The sequence below is a fragment of the Castanea sativa genome, chromosome 10 (assembly GCF_040712315.1).
Source record: "Castanea sativa cultivar Marrone di Chiusa Pesio chromosome 10, ASM4071231v1".
NCBI lineage: Eukaryota > Viridiplantae > Streptophyta > Magnoliopsida > Fagales > Fagaceae > Castanea > Castanea sativa.
The window spans coordinates 39,048,999-39,062,266 of record NC_134022.1 but is presented as its reverse complement, the minus strand read 5'-3'; the positions used below and the strand labels follow the sequence as shown (position 1 = coordinate 39,062,266).

The 13,268-nt window shown below is 33.0% G+C and overlaps 1 protein-coding gene across 1 annotated transcript; it reads right to left on the bottom strand.

The window, feature by feature from the left end:
* Nucleotides 1–4,115: 4,115 nt before the first annotated feature.
* On the bottom strand, nt 4,116–12,338 carry LOC142611703 (uncharacterized). Its single transcript, XM_075783812.1, has 6 exons — nt 12,051–12,338; nt 11,754–11,903; nt 11,178–11,306; nt 9,822–9,929; nt 7,892–8,412; nt 4,116–4,839 (listed from the first exon to the last, which is right to left on the bottom strand). Exons 1-6 carry the CDS (start codon nt 12,226–12,228, stop codon nt 4,213–4,215), a joined length of 1,713 nt encoding a protein of 570 aa, XP_075639927.1. The 5' UTR covers nt 12,229–12,338; the 3' UTR covers nt 4,116–4,212.
* Between the last annotated feature and the right edge of the window lie 930 nt (nt 12,339–13,268).

The window sequence follows — 13,268 nt, the reverse complement described above, 5'->3', positions numbered from 1 at the left end:
TTGCTGAGAGAAAAATGGGTAGAAGGGGGCTACCTAAATTGGCGTCTTTCACTTGAACGTAACTATAGTGATACTTTTCCTACTGAGCTTGGGCCTATGGGAGCAAAGGATCTAAATGAGCCATAGCTGTACACTTAGCCCCATCGAAGACACTAGTGAGCATGAGTCGAAGCATGGTGTAATTTTTCAGGCGCTTTCCATTGCGTGATTCGAACCTTGGACCTAAACCTCCCAAACCCTTAGGATTGAGCCCATGACCACCAGACCGACTACCCCCCTTGGTGAAGTGTAAGATTGTATTCTTTAATTACATAAAAAGCACACAATTAATATTCATCATTCAATAATTAAATCAAACATGGCTCATGATTCCTTCTATATATTGAAAATTATTTACTTTTTGGGATTTGAATTCACCAATATTATTGATATGTAATTCAAACTCAATGTGTGTAGCCAATGAAGGGAATATACACGATATTTTCAGATTTATGAGATGCAAAAATGAAGGAAAAAAATATGCGCTAAAGAAAACAATTATACAAGACAATATTTATGTGGTTCAGCAATTTGTCTACATCCACGAAGTTGTTGTGATTTTATTATTCACGAGAAAAAATATAAGATGCGGTAGTATAGTTTTTGGCTTGTTTTTAGCCCATTGTGGATCCTCTATGCATGATAGAAATACTGTTGTTTCAGATTAGGGTTTCGGGTCAAGCCTCTATTCCATGGGCTAAGCCTCAGATAAAATCTCATTAAAAATCTACATTTTTATCGGGTTGAGTTATAATCTGGAACAAACGCAACTAGGCTCTATAGAGCCCAACAATCAATTTATACCACGTGCATGCTACCACATGACCTTGGTAAAATTAAATAAATAAAAAAACTCAAAAAAAAAACCTAAACTAAACTAAAATCCTATCATAGCACTTGTGAAAAGAATTTAATTTCACTTTTGTTGTAATTTTAGAGAAAAATGGTGGATCAGACTGATAAAGTGAGTGAATTTGACCGTTTATTTTTGCTCTCATTGTTTGATATGTGATTTGAAAATTTTGAGCCCCACCATATTTGGTCCTAGAGATTCCCCCTGCCCATTAGATTTTTGGCTCTGTCCCTACCCGGCTACACCTCCATCTTTGACAATCCTTGCATTCCAATATTAAGAAACTTAATATAAAAATTGGAATTTAATTCAAATTTAAGTAAAATTGAAAATTCAACTATCTAAGTTTCACTATAATTCATTTCAGGATTCTAACTTTTTCATCCACATCACCAGGGACGGTGGTTGACATGTTAAAGACAACGGTGATAAAGAGACCTGCTACAATTGAGCATGCATTCGATGTGTCGCTTAGCCACTTCCCACCCTCTTCCACAAGTTTTTTATGGGTATCCATGAAGATATCCCTGGGCGTTTTGCCATCTTTGTTGGAGAGATGAAGGAAGCCTCGTGGCATGGAGTTCATTATGTGCTGTATTCATTAAGACCAAAGGAAACAATGACGACAACAATAACAAAAGAATAATGGCTACTAGGATTTTGGAATTTCATCAAGAAATTTATTAAAAAAATTGGAATCTTTTTTTCTCGGGCTATTGTATATAATAGTGGTAGCCCACCAAAATTTCAAACACCTTCCCAACCGTTGTTGCATGGATTCAAAGTTCGAATCCAAATACAATTTTCGATAATAATATATAAACACTCGACCATAGGATCATTAGGTTATGAGTTCAAGTCGAAAATAGTTCTCCCATGATTCTAATTTACATTTATAGCTTTGAAATGATGTGACTAATATTAAAAATAAAGATAAACAGTATGGCTGTTTTCTTAAAATTTCATTTACTTTATATTTGAAGAGATATAACTTCCAACTATAATCTCATTTGGTTTTATTTTATTTCTAGGTAATATAAAGTTCCAAATTTACAATTTATGCATTTACTTTGGAGCATAACAAATGACTAAAACAAAGCAAAACAAAAAAAAATTGTGTGTGTGTATATATATATATAGAAGAATGGTTATCCAATTCTTTCATTGTATCTAAGGTTTGTGTAATTGAATTTTGAACATTAGACTTAGAAACTTTATATTTAAAGCCAAGACCTAACGCAACCAAACTTTTTGAACAATCCTAGAAGGGCGATTGGCTCAATGACATCAATGATCACGAAAGGTTATCAATTGGTACCCTAAAGTTGTATTATTGCTCGAATTTTTTCCAGGCTAATGTTTAATGCTGCAAGAAATTTGAATGGCATATCATGTGTCACAATTTAGTAATTTCTCATTAGCCCTAAGCACATACCAACGATGTCAGTGATATATGACACCTACTATGTTAATAATTCTTGTTTTTTATATGACTTGAATTCTCGAACTAATTTTTACTTGGATCTAATACCACTAAACCTTGGACATCTTTGACTACTGACTAGTCTTCTGATTGTTGACTAGTTGCATTATAGGCCCATTAGAGTTAATCTCATAACTACCTTGCACGGGCCCTGTCTATAATTTAAGCTTGATTTTATTCGTCAATGGGCTGGTGGGCCTCGGGCCTATTTGATTTATTATCCAAACAAAAATGCCCTTAGCATTAAACCTTATGGCGTGAGTGATTTGTTAGGCATGTAGGAATAATCACTCACTAGCTCTCCACCACGTGTTGATAAACTCAAAATTACCCGTCAGCCCAAAATACCCATTTCACATTGCTGACTAACAACAAATACCCATCTGCAAATCAACCAGGCAAGTAGAAAGAAAAGCTAATCTTGAAGCTAAACTTGCTTTGTCGTAGATCTACACTGGAATGTGCTTTTATTTTTTAGGTCATCGTTATCATCCATGGCTGTGAAGCATCACCAACATCATCTTAGCACCCAAAAAAAAAAAAAAAAAAAATACTCTAATGGATATCTCAACCTCCAAAGCAACGACAAGGTCCTTTCTTAAATTCATCTCTGCTATTGGCTTAGTAGTTAGAAATGAGTGATGAAATGAGAGAAAATTGTGATTGACGGTGGGAAAAGAGAAAGTTAAGAGTATATTGGGCACCGGCTGAAATTCGTTTACTGGCCAAAATACACTAAAACTTGCCGAAATGAATAAAACAGGCTAGAATAGACCAGAATTTGGTCCAAGGTGGAACAGAGTGTTGCTTCGTGCCGGGTAGCTGACTGGTATGAAATTTCCCTATCATTCCAGTTGGAAAGGAACGGAATCAATAACAATGCTACTTACTAGAAATTTTCCAAAACACAAAAAAGAAGTAATAATAGAAGAATAACCATTTGTATTTTATTACTTGATTCTAAATTGAAATATTATAAAACTATATAAAATTAACAAATCAAAATGGTATGCGGAAATAAGTTGGTATCAAAATATTCCATTTCATTGGACAAACCGAAACGGATCTGAAATGATATTCATAACTTTGGTTTTAACTTGCTTCAGAATGAAAGCTGCCCTTTATTCTCATCAAGCCCCAAAATTCTCTTCTCCTTTCTTTCGACTAAGCCAAACAGAATCCTAACCCTTGTTCCACGATATGTTAATGTTGCCTGAATGGATTTCCAAATCTAAAAGAGGATGATGAGATTGAAATCAGCAAGGTAAAAGCAAACTGGTTCTACTTTACCTGTACTAGTATTTTTTTTTTGGACTAATGAGATGCTAACAAGGTATGGCTCTCTTTTGTGTAGGAACTAGGAAGCCACTCTCTCTCATAAACCTGGAAACAGTTCATCAAAGGGTGTCAAGCACGACTCTCCTAATGTAGGGAAAAGGAATATGTTCCCTGTCTTTTGCTGCCCCTTCTTTGACCATGAAATTGTAAGTGAGGTCCAATTTTTTCTTTTTGGTACAAGAAGCTATACCATTTCTATTGCAAAAGTGTTGAGGGTACCATTTGTAAGGAAGAAAGCAATGCCAGAGCAGGCAGTCAAGAATAATGATAGCTGTAGACAAATTATTGAGTTTCCCAATGATAAAATTCTAGTCTTATAACTCCTTTAGCAATTGCAGAACATCTCGCTGGTATTAATTAAGAAGAAAGATAATATTCAATAGATTTCACACACAGTACAAGTTGATCATCATAGGAAATAAATAAATGACTATCGATATTGAATCTGACTCATCAGTACTGGATCTTGAATAAGATAGGAAGGAACATTAATTTTTACTTAATGTTTAATATGAAAACCAGCCAGAGTTATCATGTGGTGATGATGTGGCACTGTCTTGAAGATAGCCCATATCAAATGGAAGTAAAGTGGAAACCCTGATATAGCAAAGCATATTAGTAACAACACTGCCCCTGAATATGTTGGAAAAGCTGCAGATTTCAGATTTTCTCTTAGAATGAATAAGTGTGCTGCAGAAAAAGATATTGCAGTAGATGCTATAGACATGTAGAATGCCGTTAAAGCCAACAAAAGCTTCATTGGTAGGGTGCTACGAAAACTGCTTTCTTTGTACCCAGAGGTGAGGATTGCAAGGAACATGATCATCGCTAATAGTGAAGAATAGAAGGATATATAGGATGAGATGGCGAAAATATTAAATGCCAGTTGTTTTTCGAGGCGGGGATTGCCTTTTTCATCCACTTCACCAGGGATGGTGGTTGACATGTTAAAGGCAACAGTGACAAAGAGGCCGGCTACAATTGAGCATGCATTCGATGTGTCGCTTAGCCACTTCCCACCCTCTTCGACAAGAGGTTTATGCGTATCCATGAAGATGTCCCCTGGAGTTTTGCCATTTTTGTTGGAGAGATGAAGGAAGCCTCGTGGCATGGACTTCATTATGTGCTGTATTCATTAAGACCAAAGGAAACATTGACGACAACAATAACAAAAGAATAATGGCTATTAGGATTTTAGAATTTCTCCAAGAAATTAATAAAAAGCAATTGGAATTTTATTTTATTTTTTTCTCGGGCTATTGTATATAATAGTGGTAGCCCACCAAAATTTCAAACACCTTCCCAGCCATTGTTGCATGGATTCAAAGTTCGAATCTAAAAACTATTTTCATAATTATATATAGACACTCGACCAATTAGTGGCCGAGGATCAAAGGGACTAGAGGGGCCCTAGGCCCCCCAAACATTTTGAAAAATATCTATTTTACTATATGATGTAATTATATTTACAAGTAGCTCACTAGGAAAATACAACTCGGCCCTCTCAATTTTTTATTAAATGTCTAAATACTTTTAAGTGTAAGCATAATAAACAAATAATTAAGTAATAATTCTCGCATAATATATGTTAGGAGTGGCGATAGATATATATATATATATATATTATTAGGTTTTAAATAGTATTAGTTTTTATTTTAATTTATTTGGTGTGTAAAATGTAGTAATATCTTTTCAAGTGTAATGTTTTTTTTTTCCTTATTGCATGTAATTTTTAATCGTTTTAACTACACATTTATAATTAATTTAATTACAATTTTTGGCTGTCAACAAATTGTTATAAAAAAAAAACCGTGTTTTATTTAATATTCAAATAACTTATAAATCATAGAGTAAATAATATATAATGGCATAGTATTCTTTTACATCTAAAAAATATAAATAAATAGAAACATAAAATGTAAAAAAGAATTCTTCAAAGCATTTTACATATAAAAGATAATGATACGAACTTTTTTCTTCTTCTTGAGTTTTGTATTGTTTAGATATAGAGTTTAAGTTAATTGTGGCCCGCCTAATAAAAACTTTTTGGCTTGGCCACTGCGACCATAGGATCATTAATTAAAAAGGTTATGAATTCAAGTCCAACATAGTTCTCGCACACGATTCTAATGTACATTTCAAGCTTTGAAATGATGTGACTAATATTAAAAAGAAAGATAAAATGTATGGTTGTTTTCTTAAAATATCATTTACTTCATATTTGTAGTGATATAACTTCTCACTATAATCTCATTTGGTCTTATTTTATTTCTAGGTAATATAAAGTTCCAAATTTACAATTTATGCATTTACTTTGGGGCATAACAAATGACTAAAACAAAAAAAAAAACAAAAAAAACTGTATATATGATCAAACATGAAATGTATTGTAAGTATGTTCCTCGTCTATCTTGATGGACAACCTGGGTTTTCTATTAAGAGCAAAGAAGGTGATAATGTAAGACACCAGGTTGGTGCTAGACAAGAACCCTCTGATGCTTAAATTAGTTAATCTCTTTTAGGAAACTTCTAATATGCATGATAGCTTAGTTTTGTCTATACTTGCTCTTTATGACTCAATATAGCCAACTCATGAGTAAATGCGAAGTTTGTTGGTTTCTTCTGGCGTTGGGCCTAAGTTGGAAGACTAATAGCTTAGTAATGGCCAGTAATTAGCTCATAAAGGTATTTGTAATGGCCATGAAGCGGCTCATAAAAGACATTTGTAATGGCTTTGTGTGTGTGTGTGTGTGTTTGTGTGTGTGTGTGTGTAAAGAATGGTTATTCAATTCTTTCATTGTATCTAAGGTTTGTGTAATTGAATTTTGAACATTAGACTTAGAAACTTTATATTTAAAGCCAATACCTAACACAACCAAATTTTTGGAACAATCCTAGAAGGGTGATTGACTCAATGATGTCAATGATCAAGGAAGGTTATCAATTGGCACCCTAAAGTTGCTTTTTTACTTGAGTTTTTTCCAGGCTAATGTTTAATGCTGCAAGAGAGATTTGAATGTCATATGGTATGACTCATACCATGTGTTACAATTTAGTAATTTCTCATTAGCCCTAAGCACGTACCAACGATGTCAATGATATACGACACTTGCCATGCGAATAAGTCTTGTTTTTTATATGACTTGAATTCTCGAACTAATTTTGAGTTGGATCTAATAGTACAAAACTTTTGACTTTCTTTGACTATTGACTAGCCTTCTAATTGTTGACTTTTGACCACTTTGACTAATTGACTTTTTCAATTGAGTCTATCATGCATTTTTTTTTTTTTTTTGGGTGCATTAATTTCGATTTTGGGGTATTTTCTTATGTAAAACTTAGAAATACTCAAATTGGTTCATTTGGGTCTTGTATATGTGAAATTCGTCAATCCACTTATAAATTTAAATCATATTGTGCCAAATCTATCATCCATCCAATCTAGTCACTTTCAAGGCATCATTGAAGCATACTTTGAGGGATCTTCACAAGCTTTTATTTCAAACTTAAGGCATCATCAAGCTACTACCTTGACTCTGAGGGGAATTATTAAAAATAATAATTATAATCTTTACTATTACCAGGATATGCCCATGTGATACACGACTTTACCCAAAATTGTATTAACAATTAGTGAGCCACTTGGTAAAGTTTGTAACATTCAAAAAATATTTAAATTATTTTGTGTAAACTTTTCATGTAATACATACACATATTAAGACACTTGGCACAAGCTTTATTAAGTTTTTTTGCTGATAATGTTTGAATAGTTTATTTTAGATTAAATTCAACTATCAATAATTAATCAAAATTATTATGTATGAAACTCAAATAATAATGTTTTATGTAAAGTAAATTATTGATAGCTTAGTTTAATCTAGGATAAACTATCTTCATATTATGGAAAAAAAAAAAAACTAATGAGAATGTAAGCACTTGGTGCATATAAAGGTTTGCTACGTCATCTAATCACGACTTTTAAGAGCTAACTTTTGCTATGTAGTATATAATTTAATGGCTCAAGAGGTTCAATTTAGAGTAATGTCCAATTAAGGCTAATCCTAATTCCTAGTTTCTATATATATCCTACTTAAGGTTCCTTGTAAACATGAATTAATAATAGTATTACTTATTTATCAAAAAAATTTAAAAAAGAAGGGGTGCACTTTGGTTCATACCTCATACCACTTGATCTCCCATTGCATTTGCAATGCAGCCCCAGGAATTAGGCCCGTCTTCTGCTCTGTTTGTTTGGCTGCAAGGTGTAATGCGCTATTCCCGTCGTTATCCAGTTTATGAAACATGCTCTCTATCCGTAAATGGCTCTTGCGGAATAGCTCATATACTTGTGTTTGTCTGTACTCGGCTGCCAGCATTACTATATTTTTTCCTTCGCTCGTTTCGTCATTGATAGCCATTGGAAACCTGCGTAGTATTCGCTCAACCATTTCTATGATTCCATTTTTTGCTGCAGACAGTATGGGTGTCTCTTTGTTTACCTGTGGCTGTTCATGATCCTCCGACTCCGAAACATCACTATCGGAATTAATAAAACTTAAGTCTTCATCTTCATCATCATATCTAGTTAGCCAAGGGTCCGTCCCTCCGTCGAAGTAGTGCTCTACGCTTATAGGTTTGATACAAAGTTTCATGATCTTATTGGACAATCTATGCGTCTCTTTTATCTTCTTTATTTCCCCTGATTCTCAGAACGACATAACATAATATATATTACGAGCAACCAAATATATTAATGTAAATATAGTTACATGAACAAAGGGATGGAACCAAGATTTTAATTCAGGGGCCAAAGTGCAAATTTTTTTTTTTATGCATAGTACAATCTATTTAGTATCAACAATCTTCTCATAAAAGAAAAAATTTAGTATTAACAAAATATTAATATAAAAAAAGCAATTTTTTTTTTTGATAAGATAAAAAAGGCTAATTATGATACTAGTTTTACTAACGCTAAGACTTAGATATAGTTACTTTTTTTTTTTTTTTTGAGAAATGACTTAGATATAGTTAATTAAATGCATATATTAGATCCCCATTTAAATTTAAACACATAATTTCATTTAAATGGGCTACCTCTAGTACTTTTTTAACTAAACACATCCTTTCGTTTTAAATATACAATAACAAGTGATAGTAAATTTTAATTTTCATATTTTATTTAGTTAGTCGGTGATGTGACAGTTTTTCATTAAAACAAAAAGAAGATTTATTTTTTAAAGGTAAGCCAAACTCGCATTGTTTGCATGTGTTTTCTTAATAATTAAATAAAACCATGTATTTGAATTTAATGTAAGATCAATAACATAAAAAAATAAAAAATAATTAATACTAGAGCTACAAATTATTTTATTTTATTTTTTATTTTTACAAATTATTAATGTGGCATGTCCAGCTATTAAAGTATTAAAAACATAAGATATTAAAAGGAATCAAATGATTTTTCATCACAAGGTCTTTAAAAATATATATATCAAATTTGAAAACCACTCTTCAATCATCCACTACTTCCTCCCCCCCCCCCCCTCTTTCTCTCTCTTTCTCAAGTGACATACCCCCTAGATCCACGCTAACTTCATCTCATTGCCGGCACCATCACAGATTTGTTGGGCTTGTAGTCTTGCTTTGTGAGTTGGCCATGCCATCTAAGGGTACTAAGGCTGTCTTCAAGTTTACTAAATCTTAATTTATTTTTTTAATAGGATACTAATTCTTTGATAATTTTTTGAGGGGGCTAATTACACTTAATTTGCACTTAAATTTTAAAATTTTACTTGTATATATAATATTAAAGGTGGGCTATCCCCGTGGGTCTGCATGAACATCTTTACCGTGCACACCACATATGGACACACCTCAATGCTCAATGGTGTGAATGAAAAATGTACAAAAATATATGCACACATCTAAGTGGAAACCGTGACTTCAAGTTTTGTTTTTAGTGCAATTTTTATGTGTGGTAAATGTGTGTGTAACAAATAGCGTGTAATAAGCACTACTCATAACAAAATTTTCCCATTAAGATTTTCCTATTTACAAATGGAGATACAGAAAATAAGGCAAGATTAAAAGGTGAAAAGGATGGTATACCAAATCCAAGAATGCGCTCTATTCCTCTGCAAACAAATCTGATAATTAATAAGGGAGTGCAACAATATTTCCAAAATGAATAATGCTTTTGATCTTCACTTCGGGATCCTTCAAAAAATTAAATTAGATTATTATAATGTGCAAATAGTAAGATTCATTAGTAGATTTAGTCTGCCTTAGGATTTAGTTTTTGCTAAAAGCTGTACCTAAAAATAGATAGGCTTTAAAAAATATAAAGAAACAAATAAGTTAAAAAATAAAAACCTAAAAAAGAGTAGAATGTTATGGGCATAGAGGTAAATGGCAGAGGGGGCTGTGGTGGCAGAGGAGGCTGTGGTGTGTCTGTGGTGGTTTTTTATTTTGGGTTTTTGGTGGTGATTTGTAGTTGTTGTGGTTGGTGGTGTGATTGTGGTGATTGTTTGGTGGTGGTGGCTAAGTTTCGGTGGTTGGCCTGATCTGGGTTGTTTTGTTCTAGATTTGGGTTTGGGTTTGGGGATGATGAAAAAGAGACAAACACAGACAGAGAAAAGAGACAGGGGAGAGGAGAGAGAGAGCGTAGTTTTATGTTTATTTTATTTCATTGTATCTAAAATTAAAAACTGGGATGTTAAGAAAGCTGTAAAATGAAATAGCAAAATATATAAAGTAAGTTTTTAGGGTGTAAAATAGAACTTTTTTAACATCCCGAATACTAATGCTCTTAGAAGGTCATTAAAGTATCCAACCCAAAAATTAATAGGCGGAGGGGACCAACTTGGACATAAACCTTGAGTAAATCTTGAACCCAACCGATACAAGATTCTTTAGCAATTAGAAAACACTTGTTACAATTGCACACCTCACCTTCATATCTCAATTTGAGAGTAACATTTGATCTTTCAGGATTCTCTTCATCTGCTTTTTTGCCTTTATCACATAGTTCTTTTCCTATAATAACCACTAGAAATTAGGAAACTAGCTTGGTTATGTTATGTGACGAAATGCACACATAATTAAATTTAAAAAGAGAAAAAAAGAGAGGCTCTCCATTGGTATTGGATTTTTGTGTAGGTGTCAAAGTTTTTAAACTTAATACAATGAGAAACTAATATAACATACACAGACACTATTTAACCTTAAACTTAAGTTTATAGGCTTAAACTAGTTATGTTATATTAATTGCGCTCATTCATTCTTTCTAAAAAATTAATTAAAAAACCATTTATTCCTTTCAATTGTCATGAAAAATTTCAGTTGCCTTGACTTGCCATAATTTCATTTTCTATCATTTGTTTTAAAGTGAACATTTTTTTTTTGAACAGATGTTTTAAGTGACTTTAATTAGTTATTCTTAATGTAAGATTTTATTTCACTTACCAACTTGAATTTTGGTCCACCTCCACAGCAATTGAATGAAGCTGAAGCATGTTTGGCAGTTCTCCGGAAATTTGTGTTCACGCCTTTTAAGACTCGTATCGATTTTTTTAAGCACATCAACTGGTGTCCCTGTGAAAAAACAACGGAGGATAATGACATTTAATGCTATATGACATAAATAAGTTGAAGGTATCCTTTGAAGAAAATGATGTGTAGGCGTATATTTTAACAAATGTAAGAGTACATTAATGTAGACAAATTATTGGGCATGCCAGTTTTACCTAACAATCTCTCGTGTAATGTATTGAACAACTCAGATTTCAACAAGTAAGAACATTCTCATTATTAGCTTCTTCATTTTTGTATGCGGAAAATGTTAGATCATAGCTTTTGCCACTTTTTTTTTTTTTACCACAATTTGTTTATATGGTAAGTTGTGAGTGATGAAAAAAAAATAGAGAATATATGTGAGTTTATTACTCTACCACTCATAACTCACCGTGTGAATAAGTTGGGGCAAAAATTGTGGCCTAGCATTACTCTTTATATGCAGCTCGACAATTTAGTAACACTTACAATAATAAATGATCTTGCTCCACCATCCAAGGTGGCAACCACTTGGGAAGGCAGAAGGCTTCTCTGCCAAGAGATGGATCGGCAATATTCCATTCTCATCCACACAAATCGCTAGTTCTCCGTGTAGGAGAAGTATCCGATATGCCAAATCTGTCAACCACAATGTTTAAAATATGGTTTAGCAAGTATTCTATCACCAGTATTCAAACATGTAGCAACTATTGGTTTAGACATTAGTTTATTAAATTAAATTATCTGATAGGCATGAAGTGAATTTCAACAAATTAAAATGCTCACCCCAATACTCTCTTTTGATGGCGCAGTGTAGAATTGTCTCACCATCTTCTTTTCTATAGTAGGATGTGTCTAGGTGGCTTTCACAGAAGGAATGGAGGTGAAAGAAAATCTCTGTTCTACCAAGCAGAGCAGCCAAGAAGAGAGGGCTCTTACCCTCTTTGTTACGTTCTTTCCCCATTGATGGCTCAGCTTCAGCAACGCAGATACACGTACTCAGACTCCCTGTTGATGCTGCCACATGTAAAGGGGTATTCCCTTGATCGTTTTTATATTTTAGAGCATTCTCGAACTCATTTTTGTTAGCATGAATTATTTTTAAAAGTTCCTTAACAATATCTTCTGAGCCATGGGCGATAGCTACATGCAAGGCTGTTTCCCTTAACGTCGCTATCACCTTGTGAGCTTGATCAAAATTTTCCCGATATATGTTGACAACGTCAGACCACTGCCGGGACCTGATTTTTTTGAATAATTTTTTTTCGAAATTGATATTTTTTTCCAAATGATCGGTAATTTCGAAATTTTCAAGAGCAGTTGAAGGACTAAACATCCCTGGAGAATATACTTCTATTTAATGCAAAAGGTATGTTTGTTGAGCTCACGATACCTGAAATTTCAAATTTCTATCAATTTTTATACTATCAAGTATCAACAGAGCCCTATGATGTTGTCACAGGGAAAAAAAGAAAAAGAAATGAAGAAGGAAAAGAGAAAGAAAGAAGAGAAAAGAAAAAGTGGATAATTATTCCATGCCGGCAACTTGGTAGTAGTACTAGTACCACATGTTTTGTGTATCGAGACAGCAAACACCCTAATATTCTTTTAGTGCTAATAAATATCTGTTATTCAAGAAAAAAAAACCATATTAATTAACATAACAAGCAAAAGAAAATCAACATTAAAAAAATCAAGTGCACAGAGTTATGATTGTATTGAGATATGCTAATTGAAATTGGACTCACCTTATCATTCTCTATTTATTTTTAATTTCCTCATTAGTATTTTTGAATTTCTATAATCTATATCTGTTCGGAGTTCCAACTACTAAGTCCTATCTTGTGCTCTCAAATATATAAACAGAATATAAAAAATACTACAATATTGTGACTTTGTGAGAGTGACATTTCATTCAACCTACTGTTTTTCAATCGACTAGAACCTTGCCTTGAAAAAGAGAAAGACTAAAGAGGTAACATTAACAACTTAAATGAGAAAGCA